This window comes from Mustela putorius, unplaced genomic scaffold (assembly GCF_011764305.1).
Source record: "Mustela putorius furo isolate JIRA1106 unplaced genomic scaffold, ASM1176430v1.1 tig00537227_pilon_pilon_pilon, whole genome shotgun sequence".
NCBI lineage: Eukaryota > Metazoa > Chordata > Mammalia > Carnivora > Mustelidae > Mustela > Mustela putorius.
In genome coordinates this window covers 46,529,433-46,550,018 of record NW_025422368.1, presented here as the reverse complement: position 1 = coordinate 46,550,018, position 20,586 = coordinate 46,529,433, and the positions used below count along the sequence as shown (strand labels likewise).

The window sequence follows — 20,586 nt, the reverse complement described above, 5'->3', positions numbered from 1 at the left end:
CCAGGTGGATAACAGACCAGCTATATTTAAAATTGTTGTGTTCTGAGATGTTCAATACCTCTTTAGGTTTGAATTTTGCATATTTGCCAAGAGGCATATGCTGCTCTTTCCATATGAAAGAAAAAAGGATTGCTGAAGGGGGGCTCATCTTAATTGCTACTATCTGGAGATTATCAAAAGACTATATTTTAAGATAACAGCACTCCTTTAAGTGGCTTTTATAATTAAAATAATTGTACTTTAAAAGAGACTTTCACTTTCTTTAACCTGAAATAATATACAGGACATTACATTTTAAACTTTTAAGTCCCATATATAAAATAGCTATTATTTCTACTGGGTAGGAAAGAAGAGAGATGGTGAGTGTAAATATTTAGGCTATAAGACCACTCTATAAAATATAATTGCTAAAGCACAAAAATGTAAGAACTCATGTGGCCCAGACAACATTACCAAAAGAGGATAAAAAGAAGGAGACATCAAAGAAAAGGTAGAAAAAAGAACACAAGTGAGAAATGTACAGAGAGGCCCAAACTTTCAGCATGATGATGACAAAGACAGGCAATGACAAAGAGCTACAAAAAGGTAAAAGAAAAAAAAAAAAGGCAAACAATTAGAGAATAGAGAATTCGTGACTTGACTTGTTTAAACTGTTTCTTTGTCCTGGACTGTAACCACTCCACTGAAAAGCCTAGAACATTGTTACTTAACATTTCACAACTCAGAACCCTTATGACATCCAGAATCAATTATACCCATGAGAGCTCAAAAAAAATCAAACTGCTTTATAACAAAAGTAGAAAAATTAAGATATCTCTGATGACTCACTCTGAAACAGTGGGCAGCAGCCTGCTAGTATAAATAGTTCCAAGAGCATAGCATCATTTAAAACTTAAGAGGTATACAGTTGTAGTAGATGTTGTGAAATGCATAATAAATTGCCCTATTTATAGATGCTTGTGTTAGAGATAAGATTAATTGTTTCCTGATTACCAGGTGCCCATTATCCTTGGCTTCTCAAGGGACCTGCTCTGTCTTGATCTGTGATATTTACATTTCTTTCATTGGGCTCTGGCCATAGCACTGTAAAGCTAAGGGCCTGCTGGGATAAGAAGTCTAAATCTACATACATACATACATATGACGGTGATGTCCGAATCACAATGATTAGGAATCAGTACGTGAAGACACAAGATTAGATTTACCATCTGCCAATCCAAAATATGCCTAATTATGACTGACTATGATGACACAAGATAATGACACATTGGTAACATCAGCAATCCAATCCATAAGCTCTCTTCTCATTCAAATCATGACCCAGGCCTGAGTGTTTGTAAAAACCCTACCTGATGACATTGGGCGCCACCTTGACAAATAACTCTTACTGCCCAGGCATAATTTATAGCAACACTCATTGTCTTCTGTATTCTTCATGGAAAGGTTGAAAATTACATAGATTTATTGTATCCATCAAAATACTACTTCTATAAATGGGAGGGCCTGTGCAAATGCGGTTTACTTTCATTTCTAATGCACTGTCAAGGTCACTGAGGTTAACAAGGCTGTTTCTCCAGCCTGGGAAGAATCAACTACAGCAATTCAGTTAATTTTTTAGGATAACCACTAAGCTGTGATGCAGAGCAGTAAGTAATGTATTTTTCTCACTAGCAAGGTCCTCAACTAAAAATAGATTTTACTTTAGCCAAAGTAAATTCTACTGTGTGTGTGTGTGTACACACACCCTAACCAACATGGAATTGTCAGGTTTTCAGAGATTTAACTGGCAGATTCACTACACAAAAAAATAGTGCTTTCTAAAAATAGAAAAATATTCTTATTTATATCAAATCCTATATGTTCTACGGTTTCACTTTGACCCTCCTATGAAAAAGCAGTGACATCCATGGGAAACTTCATATATGTGTATGTGTGTGTTTTAAGGAATAAGGATAGGTATAATTAAATCTGATAATTAAAAATAGTTAACGATAATTTATTCCTGTTATATAAGGTAAGAGAAAATTATTGCAGGGTAAAACCCTGACAATCTGGGTTCTGGAGGAAAGGGCAATCACAAGTGCAAATGACAAAGTTATAAAATAAGGCAAAAGGCATATTTTGCATTGGAAGATGATAAATCTAAGAAAAACACCAGTTTTATGATTTTTCTGAAATAACAAATATATATGCACATATACATGTAACTGGCAGGCACTGGCTATAGCACTGACGTATATGAAGAGAACAAAGTAGAGAGTATATTGGATGCCTGCATTCTATACTGCAGAATACAACAAGCAATGTTTATTTTATATATATATATGAGAAAATAGAATAGAAGTCACGAGAACTTTTTTCTATTTGATTTTTTTTTTAACAATAAAAAGAATCCCAAATCATGAAAAAGAAAAAAGAAGAGGCTCTTTCAAAATATTTAGAAGGGATCCTAACACATGAGCACAGGTTCTTTGCTGTGAATTTTAGGAGCTATCTCTACATAATTATTCTATTTTCATAGCAATGAGCACTCCCATATATTTCTTTACACATTTACAAAAATAATTCCATGAGCACTGATGAGGGCAGTTTTGTTGAAATTTTGTGATAAATAAGAACTGGCTTCTCAGTAGCTCATTCTTGATGAAAATCTTAAGAGCAGGAAGAAGTGAGTGAAAATTAAAAGTTGAACTTGCTATCTGTAGTGACCCTTGATATTCTATCAAAGAAAGAAAAAGCAGAACATTGATTATAAACCAAATTTTGAATAAGAGATACTAGACTGCCCTAACAAACTACCACAAACTTGATGGCTTAAAACAATAGAAATTTATTCCTCCCCAGTTCCCGTGGCCAGAAGTCTAAAGTCAAGGTGTCAGCAGGATTGCTTGCTTCCAGAGGCTCCACAGAATCTGCTCTATGCCTCTCTTCTAGTTCCTGTGCCTCCAGCAATCCTTGGCATGCCTTGGTTTACAAACCCATTTCTTCAGTTTCTACCTCTGTCGTCACATGAGCTTCCCTTTGTGGCTCTCTGTGTCTTCTCTTCTGTCTGTTGTGAGTACCTTCATCACGGGATTTAGGGTTTGCCCTCAATCTACATGAGTTCATTGCAAACCTATTTCCAAATAAGGCCGTATTAACAGATTGCAATTAGGATTTAGACATATCTTTTAGAGGCCACTATTCAACCCACTACAGTGCATGCATCTGTTTTTATTTTTCCTGTGATTACAAATCATCAATGTTTTCATGTGTAGGTATTTTAAGATATATAGGTAGATAGATATGTATATGTATCTCACAAAATTTAAGATAAGTATATATATCACAAAACAATATTTGATACTTGTAGAGTATTCTCCATCAATGTTATCACAATATTAAGTAAACAATATCACACTATCATTAGAAAGACAAACCTAAATTATTTTCATTTTCATTTTGAGCTAGAATGAATTATGTGTATAGAATTAGTCCTAAGTCTTAATCTTGGAGGGAAAAAATAAACAAAAAGGCTATGTTGCTAATGTTTCTGAAGGATTCTTCTCAGTGCTTATATTATTTTTGGAAAATGTGGGGGAAATTTCTTCTTTATAGTGGTTGGTAAAAGTTACCATAAACCTGAATCTGAATCCATTACTGTAATCCACTATATGTGAGTAAGAATGTTTTGGAAGCTGCAAATATTTTTATTGGTGTTCCTGCTCTGGCTTAGTAAATAATAGTGATCACTACTGTGAGTTAATCAACATTGCTCCCTGTGTTGCCCATGGAAATCTATATTCACTTAGCACTTGTACTGTGACAAACAGTCAGCCGGTTAAAATAGAGCTATTCTATAACTAATCAATAAGCATATCTTTTGATAGATGACACAAAAGTTCAATAGTGTTATGCCTGAAGTTGGTATAATATCATGCAAACAATACTAACATGATAGGAAAATTACTATTGGCAGAAATGGGGGAAAAACCAATTACACTGAAAAGAAAAACAGTTAAATTAAATCAAGTCACCTTCAAAAGCATGCTTCTGTAAAAATTAAAATACCTTAAAAAAATACTATTGACTATTTGCTTCTATGCATGATGGTAATAGAATTTTTTTTTTAAGTAAAATGTCAGGAAAAAGCCCAAAGTGTCAGGAAAAAGAAAACAAGTGTAAGATTATTTCTGCATTTTAAATTAGAATATAAAATTATTAGTGTATTTAGATTAGAAGCTAAATATGACTATATGAAAATGAATAGAAATATGCATTTACTGACGTTATATTAGCTCTCGAGGCAAAGTCTCTGCTACACCAAGAAGTAAATTTAAAAAATACATCCAGATTAGTTAGTGCCTCAAGTAGGTCATTTAGTCAAATATTTATTCCATGACAGACTGAACTAAGCCAGCATGTATCGAATTCTCCTAATGGCAAGGAAAAGTGGACCTCTCAGTGTGATTCCAGAGGAATTTTGGAAAAGAGAACTACTACAACCCTCTTCTGCAGACAGGTGTAGCCATTACTTGAGTAACCTTAACAGATGACCTCTACTTCCACAAATGGCAAATCACACAGCATCACTGGTTATGAAGGAGATTTCTACTTTGACAAATGAATTCACAATAGGATAAATTCAGATAGCAAGCACATTTACTACACTTTATATATTATCTTTCTTCTACATAGATTTTCCAAAACATTTTTGTTTGATAGCATACTCTTTTAGAAGAGCGGTTCCCTCAAGCTTTGATGAAGGTGCCTAATCAATTAACTGGGATTTTTGCTCTTCTCAGCAAATAAAAACAAAACAAACATGATTAGCTGAAAAAAAAATTGCAAGACTTCCAAAGGATGTCCTTGGATTAGTATAGATTCTGCCCAAATAGTTATGCCTTTGGAAAGTACCAAGACTTTAATCTTGAGAAATGATGTTCGGAAAGAAGGCTATTCTTGCACACTGTTTTTGTTTGTTTGTTTGTTTTTGGGGTGGGGGGACATCTCCTTTCTTGCTCTGACTGATGAATGTGTATTTTTCCTGTAGGCCTCAGGTCAGTTGTCACTCTGCAGGTGTGTCAATCTCACTGTCAGGTCAAACTGTCCTTTTCTTAGAAATCCTTCTGGCTTCTTAATACAGTTAAAGTCTTAAAGTGTTTGTATGACCTCTGATTACTCTCTGTCTACCCGACCGGACTGTAAGCTCCAGGAAGGCAGAAACTGTGTCCTTTTGTTCATCACTGGATATCTGGTGTTTTTTAGTATGATGCCTGAAATGCGACAGAGGCTCAAGATGCATTCAGTACATGAATCAAGCAGTGTATGAGACTCAATTAATTTTGATTAGATTAAGGAGATATATTACGATGGAAGAAATGTGCAATACTATTTTATTTTAGAAATAAAGTTGAAAGCTAAACACCAAGTGGACTCATAACCAGATACCCCATTATCCAAGAGTGGACAGAGGAACATAGCCCTGGAACACTGCAAGGGTCACAATGAGGGAGGGGTGCAGCATATTAAATATGTCTTAGCTTTGAAGAATTACAGAGGGATAAATTGTTAAGATGTTAATGACAGTGATGATTTTGATGGCAATTGTGAATTATTCCAGAGGTTCCCATACCACTTTCTACTTTAAATATTTTCATGAGCAACTTTTAAATGCCTGGGCTAGGGTTACACAGGCAACCATTCAGAACCAGGTGACTGGCCAAAACTACTGAAATATACAATTACTAGGGCAGAAAGATAATGGAAGGGAGGTGACTACTGCTTAAGGCTTATTTTCCAAGTATATGATAAAAGTAAAAAATATGTGTGCTCCAATTTGCATTAGGGAAAACTAGCTGAAAGTACTTAAAAAAAAAAAATCAGCCTTACAAACATTCCAATAGGTAATTCACTATATTTTCCCCCTCACCTTAGTGGGTCTGTTACGAAGAATGTTCAGGGTAGAGATTGCACAAAGTTCTCTATTAACAGGACCCCAACTGTGGACAGTGCAAAATAAGGCAAAAAATGACAGTACATGATGCTGTGTTATCTCACATGCAAGTAAAATTGTGAATGACTCAGAGTAGAGGTCAGCGGGTTTTAAGTTTCTCAACCTAGTCTACTGAGAACAGAACTACCTTTTACAGCATCCTTCCTAAACTCTTAGAAATTAAAAATGAAATAAGTTCTGATATTCTGATGAAAAAAAGAATAGTTTATAGCCCAGGTGTTAGGAGTTAAAGAGCTACATGACTTATAAAAGCAGGTTTGGTTTAATGTAGAAAAATAATGCTTTAAGTTTTTAAAGATGTATGAGAAAATCATGAAAACTATTCTGAAACTAAGATATAAACTGCCTATTTTGTAAGGTAAGATAGATTGGATATAGTGGGATTTTTTTTTTTTTTTTAAGGAGAAATAAGTTTTAAGAATTGTTCAGGTCTCTGGGGACATATTTATAAGAAGAAAGTCCAGACATGTTTTTAGACTATCCACTGTTTTTAGATATTTATAGCTACAGATAGATCTCTATCTTCAAATAGATAAAATTCTTTGTACTCAAGGGAAAAGGATTAATAATAAATTTAAAAATATGAACATTGGCAGAGGGAATGAAACAAGTTTCAGAAGACACTGTAAATGTTAAGCTTCAAGGGCCACAACTCATGTCTGGATGATACCCAACGATTCAACAGTGTGATTTCTCAATTCTTTGCTTTTGCTCTCCTTGTTACACTCTCTCTCTAAACCATCTAATCCATCACTCGTTCTTTCCATTTCCACTCACCGCCTAGTGTCAAGGCCTTCCTTACCCCCAGACATAGGCATTTCTATCTCTGGGAGTAAGGACAGACTTCTTAAAGAATATCTAAAGGGTACTTTGACAACAACCAAATTCCACAATCTAAGCTTTCCTATGGATAGCTCTTCATAAAAACCCGTCTCTCATTTTCCCTCACTTTCCAGGAGAAAGGTGTATTTCTCATTCACTCATCTCGTATCTTCTGAGAGTACACTGTACTGCAATATCAAATAAAAATTCTAAATATTGGTGTTGATGTCTAGAAAATGAGTTTTCAATTTTTTTAAATTCTTTGCTTCCATCAGAATTGAAGAAAGCCCTAATCAAGTTGTCAGGTGATAATTTAAAAATTGTGGTGATAGATTACTATGTAATTTTTGGCATAACACTTGGAAAGACAAAAGAACTATTACAAAATACCTTCCATTCCTGTCTACTTATTTTTATGTATAAAGTTTCTCAGTTCTTTAACATAAAAATCAAATGGAATTGATGGTGAAGCTCTTCTCATTCTAGCTGTAAGTAATATTAGTCTGTGAATATATAAACTGGTTGGGGAAAAAAAGCTATTCTCAATTTTAAACGTTTATATTTAACAACTTTTATGTTTGGAAATTACTTACCAGAGTTTGTATTTATGTTAAGAGTTGTATTTGTGTAATTTATGTATTATGTTAATCAACTATATACAAATAACCGTTGTAATGAAAACTTAATTTTGAAAAAAATTAACATAAGATATTATGACATGAAGAAATGACGTGTGTATGTGTCTGTATGTATATATTTCCTATTGCAGAAAAGTATGATAGGGTGATCCAAAAAGGATTCTCTAGCAAAAATATATTAGAATATAGTTTTGGGGAGGAGAAAAGAATAATATAAAATTGGAGAGTAAAGGAAGGACATAATTCATATTTTTAAATGGCCAATGGTGGGTATAAGTAGCTAGGGTGTTTCAATTCCATTGGATACATTTAGAGGTTTGAAAGAATTTTGTTTAAAAAAAATGTCTATTTATAATATGCTGAAAGGTAAAACCTTGCAATTATTTACATGTATGATGAAGAGTTTTGGATAGAGACTAGAAAATGTTATCTTTGGCCATTCGTATGTATAAATGTTTGAGCTCTACTGGATTATTCTAATGGACTGTCATTAATCCCTTCCTTTTTTACCATTTATATGCAAGCGATCATTAACTCCTCTCTCTCTTCCTTCAGTCATGCTCAAGTATGTCCTCTTCATTTTCACCACTAGCTCTCAGGGCTGGAAGTTTTCCCCTCGTCTCTCTGATCTAGTCCAGTTCCCATGACATTCTCTCAGAACACCCCAGACTTCTTGGTTGCACTTCTCTGAGTTTCATTTTTCGGTGTGTGTTTATCTGAACAATTTCTGTTTCCCTCCTGCACTCTCTCCCTGCTTCCACCATAAATCTTTAAGGTATGTCAGGACATAAACCACATATTCTCAATGCCAAGTAAGTAGCAGGGGTGGGCACTAGTTGAATGAAAGAACTTTGCTTTCCAAGTGTCCAGCACAGTGCTGACATGTCTTAGCTACTCGATACACACTTACTGAACAGGTGAATAAATGAAAACACACCCTTTACACTATATAATAACCAAGCAACTGTAGCATAATATTGATATGATTTATGTTCATGGACAGGGAGTATGAAATTTTGGACTGTTACATCTAATGTAAGCCCTGGAGATTTGGGGGTAATGCCCTTGCTTTAGAAATGGTGGGGCAGGGGTTGGGGGGACGTGGAGTAAACACAGACTCATCTAAAGCCACAGCTGTCTAATGACAACCTGGATGTCTAATAACATCACAATCACAATTAGGAGCAAACCTAATTCCTCATCCCAACCCAGGGAGTTGTGGGCAGTCCTGTCCTTCCCCTTACTCCCTAAAGACTTCCTACTGCCTTCACTTGTCTGAGAAAGGCATATGCTGGAAGCTGAACATGAAAACGGCTGGTCTGGCTGGTATAACTTCAGCCTGTGAAAATTTATAGTAGGACAGCTCATAGTAAGAAGGATACAAAAAGCAGTGTACAGAACAAGGGGCATAGGACCATAATAACTTGGGAACATGGATAATAACTTAGGATCCATGTTTCTAGGGGAAGAATACATGAGGTTTCTGAACCAGATATACAGACTATAGCAAAAAGAGCCTTTTGTCTGTCCTCCTTTGTGTTTTTAGAGAAGGAAAGTGAACATTGACGGGCAGAGAGAGACACAAAGGAAGGGAGCTGAACTGGAGCTCTTTACCTATGAGATACAATGAGCTATGGCTGACGGAGGGACATGACCAGCAGGTGAAGAGGAGGGAGGAAAATGAAACATCGGCCTGGAGGCCAAGCCAGGCAGTATTTCTTAAAGCAGGAGGAAAAGGGCAAACATCCCATGCTCCTGTTTGACAATCTCTATGGTAATAGTTTGTGTATAGTCTATGTTACAGGTCACGTGCTTATAACCCCTAAACTTACAGAGATCTGATAATGAAGGCATTCTCTTCATGTTCCGTACTGCTCTATTCTCTAATTATTCCTACTCCTCCATTCCAAACTCACAGCACCCACCTGTGTGGTCAAAACAAGTAGAAGGCCAGCTCCAAAGATGATTCAAGTTTAAGATTTCCTATAAAAGCCAAATAATAAATAGGCATTTTTGTCTAATGCTTATGACTTGTTTGGTTAGTCTTATGACCGCCATTTTTCAGATGATGAAACCATGTGGTTTTCCTCAGGTCAGTGAGTGGCCCAGCTGCATTTTGATCACTGGTGTCTTTGATGACAGTAGCTTTTCCCTATACCAGTGGTTCCCAAAAAGTGGTCCCCAGACCAGCAGCATCAGCCTCACACAGGAACTTGTCTTGAATACAAATTCTTGGGCCCCATTCTACCTACTGAAACAGAACTCTGGGGGTGGGGTACAGCAACCTGTTTCACAGGCCCTCCCAGTGATTCTTACATGTGACCAGATGCGAGAACCACGGGCTTATCTCGTGAGCACAACCTGCATTCAACTACGGCTTATACTCAGTGCAGAGAGTATTTAAGTTCTGGTGGGTGTCTTTTTTTTCCTTTCTTCTTTTTTAAATCATTTCTGAACAAATATATATTACCAATATATGGTAATTTGATATTCCTCCACAGCATCACATGCGGTCAGGTTAGAAGAGCAGGCAGCCTGGGAAAGGAAGCCCAGATCCACTGCCTGCTGTCACATAACCTTGCCAAGTTGTATACAACCTTTGAGAGTTTTGGATTTGTCGTCTATAAAAATGAAATAAAAACAATGAGATCATGCACAAAAAGCAGTTGGTCCAATGCCTGTAACGTACCAACCACTCAATAAATAAATATATTTTTCATTATGATCATCATTAAAGACAATAATACCAGTAACATTATAATGAATTGCATGAGTAGTGACGTTTATGTATTATGTATGTCACGAAGTTCCAGAGATGGTCCTCTACTTATAATTTTTAGTATGGAAGGACCTTAATTTTTCCATTTTCAAAATGATTTCCAATTCATTTCAATTCAATATACATTTTTGATCTCTCATAGTGTAGAAGGTATCGCACTGTTCAGGATATTTTTTAAGTAGAGTGATGATACCAGTTATCAATTAATCTACTAGGGAATGGATATCAGTATCTACTGAATACTTTTAAAAAACTAAATACTTTAAATCTTCATTCCATATGGGCTGAAAGCTTTAAATTGTATCTTTTAACATTATTTGAAAAATAATACATTATCACAAAATTAAGAGGCTGTGTTACTACTGACACACATTTAATTTCGGAATAAATTGCTTATTAAAAAAAAACCCCATTATACCATATTGTGATCTCTGTATATTAATTGTACAATCTCAATAGTGTTTTAATACGAAATCTTCAAATAATAATTTACCTACAGTAATAATATAATCCCTATATTTTACTCAGTGAAGCTTATGCCTATTATTTCTTGTTTATTTGTGCTAATCTGTGAAAGAAACCAATTTCTGTCCCTTTTATTACATTTTTTTACTTACAAAAGGCTATCATCTTCTCTGTTTTTTTTTTTAGAATGAAATTTTCAGGTCTCATAACCTCCTCTTGCAGCTCGTGTTTTCAAGATCTTTTTTATCATTTGTATTGTTCTCTGCTGAATGCTTGGCAATTTGTCTCTTTTCTGAGATATGGTGTTCTGCTGAACTCAGTCCCCAAATCACAGCCTAACAAGACCTGAATGTAGCTCATCCCTTTTGATGCATGACATCACCATTACAATTCAACACACTGCAGCATTTGAATATATTAACATGTGGAATCATTCAATTTATCATTCACTGGAATTCTTGAGTTTTTCTCTCTCTCTGCTGCTACTGTCTCTAGCTTTGCAAGGCACTTTTTGGTTCCCTTACGTTTCCCTAGACCAACTTTCATATCCATTCGATCCTCCTGAATCCCACCTCGCCCTGGGACCTATCTCCCCAGCATATCAAGATCCGGCTGTAAAATAGCACAGAGGCTCCTGGGTGGCTCAGTCATCAAGCGTCCTGGGATAGAGCCCCATCAGGCTCCCTGCTCAGCAGGAAGCCTGCTTCTCCCTCTCCCACTCCCCCTGCTTGTGTTCGTTCTCTCTCTCTCTCTCCTCTCTCTGTCAATTAAATAAATAAATAAATCCTTAAAAAAAAAAAAAGCACAGCACCCCAGATTTGCAATCCCTGCGAACTTCCATGACTCACTGTCTTTTAAATTTATTAGCATACATACGCAGCATCTCCCAAACCATTTTGTAAGTACCCTATTGCATTACCTTGGGAGGCTTTTCTTAGAGATGATTTTTAAGGGTCCTTTGAGACTAAAAACAAGCAAACAAATGCAACTGACTGGTGTGTTGCTTCAGGCACATTTAAAAAGAAACCTTCCCCTCCCCTTTACTGACTTGATTTAAGAAAGTTAATCTCAGAAACAACTACAGGATCACACAATTGTTTCATTATTAAGCTGTCACTGAAAAAAAAAAATACAGTTTAAATCTCTGGTCCTCACACACAGGTAGCTCAGAGAGTACCCTGTACCCTCACTGCGGGAGGTCCCTTGTGTATGCAGGGACACGTCCTACACCTGGTTGGGCAAATCTTAGAAACACAGCGTTAGTTCCACTTAGCGTGTTTACTTAGCCAGTTACAGAAGAAAGCAAAGGAGGAGAACATACAAATGATGAAGGAAAGAATGAAAGAACCTTTAAGTATTGGACCCAAGTTTAGTTACTTTGCCATACATAAGTGGCAGAGTTATCAAAACAGAAATCAACTGATACCTCATGCATAAACTTTCATGTATAAGGGAATTTTGGACGGGTTGTTCAAATTCACAGACCGAAATTTACTACACTCGTTCAACTAAACATCAATCTGTGTACCTTTCCTCTGCCTGGAAACCCCATCCACGCCCCCTGCACTCCCCACCCCTGACTTAAGTATTCATGCACCTGCCCCAGTCTCGCCTGCCCTCTTAGTCCCAGCAGGATCCTGCTCATCCTCTTGAGGATGAAGGGGATTCCCCCAAAGCAGAGTCCTCCCTTCTTACTTCACACTGTCATGTGCTGAGCTCTTGCTTCGAAGAATGACTCTTTGTTTATAGAGATGCATTCTCTAATTTTGAGCTCTCCCTCTTCTCTTTGCTTCCTGCCCACCAGCTGGTATTGAGAATTGCTTAGTAAAATTTGGTTAAATAAATGAATTATTTTTAAAAATAGCATTTTCCCAATAACTGTACTTTTATGGGCTAAAAAGCAACTGTCAGGTCTGAGAAAAGGCATGTGTCTGCAGCAAGAGGAATCAAACACACAAAAGACTAATCAAATAAAAAACAAAATGGCAGAGACCACGATCTTTAAATAATATATTTTACCTTTTTTTCTCATATGCATTTATGATCAGGTATCCTAATACAATTTGGGGTGTATGGGTTTTGGGTAAATTTTTATGTGTTCCTCCCTTAAATACATGTGGTAGAACTGAAGAAGGTGGTAGAAAAAAGGAAGACAAAGCTTTTATTATATCATTTTCAAGTTTGATGTAATAGGTTTCAGAAGACTTAGCACAATGGATGATCATTGGTAAAAGTCAATAAATGAGAGCACTTTTAGTTCTAGAAAAGACCCGTGACAAATTCAACTGCTGTCTCTGAGTACATAATGGATCAACTGAGAGAGGATAGTGATAAAATATTTTCCTTCTTTAGCTTCTGGGTAAACCCAGAAACGGTTAATTTAAAGAGCAAACCAGACAATGGTTAAAAAGGTGACAAATTACTTAGCAATGCAGTGAAAGATCTCTCACAGATTTGTGAAGCAGGATAGCTGTGCTTTGCTCTGGAGTCAGTTAACTACTACATTTAAACCTAAGTCACTTTTGACCAGACAACAATCAATTTGTTCCTTAAGTAGGAACAAATTACACTCTGTGTGGTTCTCTGTATTTGCCTAGAACAAGTCCCTTTCTCTGTTTCCCATGAGTCATCCCAGCCACTCAGCTGGGGACAAGCCCACAGCGGCATGCAGGCAAGCGAACGAGCACCATCTGAATATCATGTCCCCCAGCTCCTCAACTTTCCCATCAGGCTTGCCTTAACACAAGGGCCAAAGACTGGGAGGAGTGATTGTAAGTTGCCCAAAGTGTAATAAGAAATGGAACATAAAGGTCTTTGGAAATATAAAAATACCTAAGAAGGTTTAAAAAACTGTAGTGAAAAGATCATGATCTTCAATTTTTTATGCCTAATATTCAATATTAAAACATCATTAACATTAACAAGTGACATTTAGTATAATATTTTTATCAAAGGTAATTCTATTAAACAATTTTAACATGACATTATGTATTAAAATCCTGTATTGTGAAATTCCAAGATAAGATACAAGTTTAAGGTCTCTGTCAAGGGTCATTAAAGAGTAGATTTTTTTCGATAACCTTTTTGGTTTTTGGTTTTTAATATTAACATACGTTGCTCTGTTTTACTATATCATACGCTTGCAGTTGTTTTATAAATAAATACCACAACCTTTATAAAGAACCTTAGAATCTGGCCTACATAAAATTATTTTATTCTAACAGAATCGCAAACTACCCAAATTCAAAATAAGCTGGCACTGTATGTATGAAGAATAAGAGCCTAGATTAAGAAAGTTAATTTAAAACTCTACAAAACACTCCAGGGGAAAGCCTATTGTGGCTTTTATGGGATCGCCTTGTAAGCGATGAACCTGAAACACAGTTTCACAGTGTTTTTTCCTTGTCTTGTCTTCCTCTCGTTGATAAATGCAATGCATCAGCTGAGAACCTGAAAGCAGTATTAAATCACAGCAGAAATACAGGATTTGGTTCCACTTACCTGTTCCTGTTGCTGGAAATCCAATCTGAAATAAGTGTCGATGCCTGTTGGTGACAGTGTTTGTTGCCAAAACTGCACGCCAGCATTATAACTTCTCTCCGGAGCTCTCTAGGTACCATCAAAAGGAAAAACAATGAAAAAGCGGTGTTACTATCTGGAGAGGAAGGGTTCCTCATTGCATAAGCAGTAGATACGTAAATAATCAGCCCCAAAATAATTTCCAGATACAGAAATCCTATTTTGCCAAGGAGGAGATGGTCAGGCAGAGGAAAAGAAGTTCAGGATAATACAAGTCACAAGTCTTCTCTGGAACAGTAATATAGTCGGGCAGGGGCGGGGGAGGTGGGGCTGGGTTCAAATCTCCCTTTTACCAGTAACGGCAGATCTTACACTGAAGCATGGCAAGGATATGCTTTTGTTCTCAGGACCAGGTAGGGGAAACTGTGCTATCCATCAGCAGGCCTCCCAGCAAAGGGAAATGAAAGATGCAGAATGAAAGAAAGATCATCTCATGCTGCTGAAGTCGCAGTGGTACTAGTTATATGTTATTGTACAGCTCTGGGGGGAAAGAGGCAAATAAGAAAAGAAAACAGTACTCATGTTGGTAGGAGGCTTGAACAAGAGATCCATTAAAATTGTTTTTTGGCCATCCAAGCTTGATGTACGTGGTTGCAACTTGCTTTAAAATATATTCCTAAATGGGGGTTAGGGGAAATAAAGAGGATGTCAGTTTCAACCTCTCCATGATGATAATTACAGTTCCATAATACGATTAAAATATTTTCTAAATGCACCTACTTTAAAGAATCAGTAAAAAGATGGCCATGGTAAAGGCTCTAATTTTATCCAGCTCAGTGTTTCAAATATAGAAAATAAGGATAAAATACAGTTGCAATGGTAGAAGTCTACTCTTTACTTCCTATTGAATGATTAAGTAATTTGCACTATTCAATATTTTAGATGAAAATTTTGGTAGCGAAACAAGGACACTGAGGAACAGTGACAATGACATCCATGCACACAAATATACAAATGTATGTAGACATAGCTTGTGGAAAATAAGCATCTAACATTTATGCAGTTCATGTCAACAGAGCACATTTAAAGAAAAGCTGTGATGTAAGCCCAGCCAATAGCCTAGCACTGTTGAATCTGAGATACACAGAACACTCTTCAGTAAAACATATGGCATTTCAAAGTCAAAATCCATTGAGCTAATGATATATTTAAATATTAGCAGCGATATAAAATATGCTCTCCTCACTTTAATGTGGTCCTTGAATTTTGTCAAAGAAATGAAAGCATCAAAATTACAGTAAAAGCAATTCTTAACTTTTACTGAAATTGAGGTGTCTGACATGAAATACTATTCCAAAGTACAAATATATACAAAAATGTATTTTACTTTTACAGAAGCTTAACATGGCAATGTCTCTGTTAAGGAGAAAAGAGAAGTGTGGTTAAGTCTTTCTCTAGCCGATAAAAGTTACACCAGAACTATAACGACCCATTTTTTTTGCATGTCTGTTGTCAGGGATTAGACCAAACTAATGACAATGAACAGTCAAGCCAGGATCATTCCAGTTTTTAAAAAATATATGAAAACAGAGGTATTTGCATGCAGACTTGGAATAGGGAAACAAGAAGCAACTCTGATGGTCATCAGACAATGTGGAGGGGGCCAGAAACATACTTCATGTCATGGTATTCTAGTCTCGAATAATTCCAAATATGGAGGTTAATTAGCAGAGCCCATGGGTCATAAGACGTAGGAGGATTTTATAAAACACTGGGCAGACTCCTAAAATAACTGAGGGGAACCAAATAGGGCTCGAAGGTAGATAGAAGGCAAAGAGACATAATCTCATATACAAAAATAAAGAAATTTAGGAATCAGAAGCTCATTAGCCATACTTAATCTTAAAATGGTTATTAAATTAGATTAGGTGGTGTCCGCCATGCAGTGTTGGTTTACCAGACTTCAGCTTAGGAAATCTGGTCAGGTAACATTTTGGAATGTTTGTCATGTCTTTGTGTCTATTTGGATTATCTATTGTTTGCTCTCCTGTATCCCCTTGGACCCAATTATGAATGGGCTCTCGCCTCAATGTTGATCTTATCCTTGTTAATTAAGGAAGTGAATTGAATTCACTATGCCCTTTTGGATAAAAATAATGACTAAGAATCTTTACTGAAACTGTCTATATTCTGTTAAGATCTTTGGGATCCCTCTACCCAGGTTAAGTCCTTTGTGAACACAGAGCCCTTTAACTCTTGGAAAGTAAGTTTGAACTTTAAGGATTTGCCATGTATATTTGTTCTCAAATTCTGAGGCATTTAAGCTTAATTGACACTTTTAGGCCAGAATAAAAAGTAGCTCAGATTCCATTTCTTCTTCAAGTAATTGTCATCAGTGTTGCACAGAAAATCAGGACAAAAATGATAATACAAATTAGAAGAAGAAACACAAATAACTCAGGATCAGTTGCATAAAGTGGATAATGAGAAAACAGTTCGTCATCTGAAAATAAGAAAGAAGAAAATAGGTCTTTTTACATTGAAGACATTGTATTTCTCCATGCGGTCCAGTAATTTATCAAGGGGATAAAGAGCTCGGCTGGCAGCATGCCAAGGAAGAAAATCCTTCTCCTCAGATAGGTATCTGATAATCTCCAGGGGGATATGCTGAGGCAAGTAGCCGGCTCTGCACAGTCAAAAAAGTTCATGTTAATTATATGCAGAAAATATACATGATGATGCAAAAGTGAAGATTTTACTTATGCAAATAAAAGGCAGAAAGCAAGATTCATCACAGTATAAAGAAGTCATACTCAGTGCTATAAAAATAAAATTACTCACTTTTTAAATATAGTCCTACTTAGGATGCCATGTGCCTTAATACATACAGAGTTAGAGAGTTAAAAATTTACATACACAAAAATATCAGAATGCATATTTTTTAAAAGGAAAGAATTCCGGAATTTGAATAAAATCGACTCTAGGTATTTTCCTTCACAGAAACTCTTCCGAGGTCACATGTAATTGAAAATAATTGATTACTGAAATGCAATTTCAGTTTCTCAATGCATACTCTTTGCTCTTCATGTAGTTCTGTGTAATATTTACTACAGATTGTGTTCAAAAGAACAATCAAACTAAAGAGGCAACTTACAGTTTTGACTGTATCTGTGTCATATTACAATTTGAACAGCTCAAAAGAAATGGTTTCCAAAACATCTATGAAAATCCCAGTTAGATTTTAATAGAGTCCAAATTCCAAACAAGTTGAAAGAACCGGCTCTTCCCGTTTATTATTTTTCTTTCAAAATAGATGCTGTGTCACCTTGGGGACCAATGTCAGATTCCTTGGAGAATATGAAACTGTAGCTTTTTAAAAAATGATCTGGACACACGTTGTGCATATTTAAAGAGGGTATGTCCGAAAAGGATCCAAAAAGAAGTGTATATCTCTACTCTCCAGGAAACTACATATAAAATCCTTGCAAATCAAAGCATTATAAATGACAATCCACAGTACATTAAAAGGTAGTCTGTCTTAGCCTTCATGTCCCTGATGCATACACATTGTGACACTATGTGTTTTGCTGGATTTTTTTTTTATTTTATTTTACAAGAATGATCAACTGAATGCAGACTTCTAACATGAGGACCAGCTAAATATGAAAGTAACCAAAGCCTGCTCATCTCCTTTATCTACCTCTCGCACTGATGTTCTTTTGTAACATCACAAAATTAGATGGACCTTTCATTTTTTCCTTGGTAGAGGTGGACAGGCAGGGAGCAAAGTCTGTCTCATCTTCACCTAAAATAAGTTTGCCAGATTATCTAATTCTTAAACAGTCTGACAAGCAAAAGTTACTCTATGGTAAACTTGTGGCCATGTTCAGATGTCTGTAAGAAAAACCAATTCTGGGGGTGCCTGGGTGGCTCAGTTGGTTGAGTGACTGCCTCCGGCTCAGGTCATGATCCCGGACTTCCAGGATCGAGTCCCGCATCGGGGGACTCCTTGGGGAGTCTGCTTCTCCCCCCGACCTTCTCCTCTCACAAGCTCTCTCTCACTCATTCTCTCTCAAATAAATAAATAAAATATTAAAAAAAAAAAAGAAAAGAAAAACCAATTCTGAAGACTGTGCTTCAGTTTTCTTTAAAGGTTTTTAAAACACAGATGTGTGTCACTCTAATGATTTTAGTTCACTCATGGCATAATTCAATGATTTGTGCTTTGTAGGAGATATGACTAAAGAAGATGACAAATAATGTTATGGAAGAGACTTGGGTTTGAGAAAGAGCTGGGAACTACTATTGTTTCCCATAGAATTAAACAAATTCATCTTGCCAAGCTTCACATTCCTTATTTACAAAATAAGAAGGTTGAAAAAGAAGACCTCTTTTTTAGCCGCCAAACCTTTTATCCTAACCTTCTTGTGTACAATTTAAACTGCAACAAGTATTATAATAATACGGTCATACTTTATTTGTTCAAATATTTGAGAAATAAACTTTGTAACTTCTTTCATTCCCCATTCTTCAGTTGTTCAATATGTGTAAATCTGAGAGGCAGGGCTTGGATCTAGGTTTTTTAGGAGATATCTGACAGAGTGTAAAAAAAAAAAAAAAGCAAAGCAATTTATGAGGTAGATAGCATAGAGAATATTTTGATCATTCTTTAGATAAAGAGAAATATGTCTCAAGATTGAGTACCCTGCCGTATCACCTAGCTCATAGTGGCAAATCTGGACGCTCATCTCCAGAGTCCTACTTTCAAATAATGACAGAAGTTCCAAATAATGACAAACCAAAGAAAGTATTCATTAAATAGGGAAAGAAAGCAAGTTCTGTTTTGAGTCCTTATGGAAAAAATTGCTAACTGTTCACCAGAAGTCCATGCTTTCCTCTACTTCCTGAGATAGATTATAATGCCCATTTTTTTGGTATTTAGGTGTGGTCTTGTGAACGCTCATCACTGCCAAGGTTAGACCTCTCCCATTAGCTCCTCAATACTCATTTTCCCTGAAGTGAATCGTTCAGGGTGACCTTGGAACTCTTGTACTGAATATGTCAGAAGCCCACCTGGGTGTCTGGATGACCGCATGCCTATGTACTAGTTCTCACACCAGTTCTGTTATGTGAGCAGGAAAAAAACACTTCTATTGTGTTTGATCCAAATACATGCTTGGGTCTATTTTTTTTAAAGCAGTTAACCTTCTCTAATGCAGCCCTTAAAGAGAATAAGAAACAGATTACATTCAAATTGCTCTCATTTGCGTTGTTACAAACATACGTAAGTAATTACCTACTACGTAATTCAATACACTCACATTTAGCCTACTAGATCAAAATATGTAGCTACACTCAATTGGACAAGATGATCAGCTTCATTACAAAATTAAGACTCGTAAGAGATAATGTTGCTGCATAAGTTACCTAGTTTAGATATGTGTTTGTGTAATTGGCTGGTAATGATATCTGTGATTACTACTACTGATAATGCAATCAATATGGGGGAAGTGTGTGGAATCCAATGAATGGAACACTACATTAGCTTCGAGTAATCAGCCCAGTAGAGAGCACATTTAGGGTCCCGATGCCAAAAGGCAGTTGCCCTAGATTTGCATCATCACAGAGAAATGCTGCTAACAAAATAGGGGAAAAAAGAGCAAATTTAAAGAATATTTCATGTACAACTGTGTTTTATTAATATTTTAGGTAGAGGTTGTAGATGATATCTATCTTCTGTATTGGGGTATAGGTTGGCATAAGAAATAATTTAGGGGGTGCCTGGCAGGCACAGTCAGTTAAGTGTCTAACTCATGATTTCAGTTCAGGTCATGATCTCATGGGTTGTGGGATGGAGCCCCGTGTCGGTCTTCTCACTCAGTGGGGAGTCTGCTGGAGATTCTCTCTCTCCCTCTCTCTCTGCCACTTCCCCCAGGTGTACACTGATTCTCTCTTAAATAAATAAATAAATCTTTTTTAAAAAAGAAATAATTTAGGAATCAAAGGAAATATGATGGGGAAATGAGGAAAGTTAAAAAAAAAATAGATGAAGATTGCCCTTATACACCTATATATATAGTTCCTCTTCCCACTTCCCCTCCTTAAACACACACATACCCTCTTCTCCTTTGATTTACTGGAGCTTGCAATGAAATATATCTTTAGGCATACAAGAGAGTATTTTTTTAATAAGAAGAAGATTAAAACCAGACAATATTAGCTGATATTGAAATGCACTGATCTTAGCTGGCTTTGTTTTCACCTAAGATCCAAAACTACTTGTTAAAAACTGCTCTGAATTCTGTGAATGTTAATTCTTAAATCTACTGAGATGGGTGGCTTGCACACAAATAACTTATTTTATGTGA

The 20,586-nt window shown here is 36.2% G+C and overlaps 1 protein-coding gene across 1 annotated transcript in view; it reads right to left on the bottom strand.

Moving 5' to 3' along the window:
* Nucleotides 1–20,586, bottom strand: part of TRHDE (thyrotropin releasing hormone degrading enzyme) — a 382,185-nt gene that overhangs the window by 19,414 nt on the left and 342,185 nt on the right. Inside the window, exons 13-15 of the mRNA XM_004752417.3 lie at nucleotides 16,757–16,904; nucleotides 14,797–14,894; nucleotides 14,201–14,308 (exon numbers count right to left, since the gene is read on the bottom strand). Coding sequence (XP_004752474.2) covers nucleotides 14,201–14,308; nucleotides 14,797–14,894; nucleotides 16,757–16,904 — 354 coding nt within the window. The remainder of the gene's footprint in view (nucleotides 1–14,200; nucleotides 14,309–14,796; nucleotides 14,895–16,756; nucleotides 16,905–20,586) is intronic.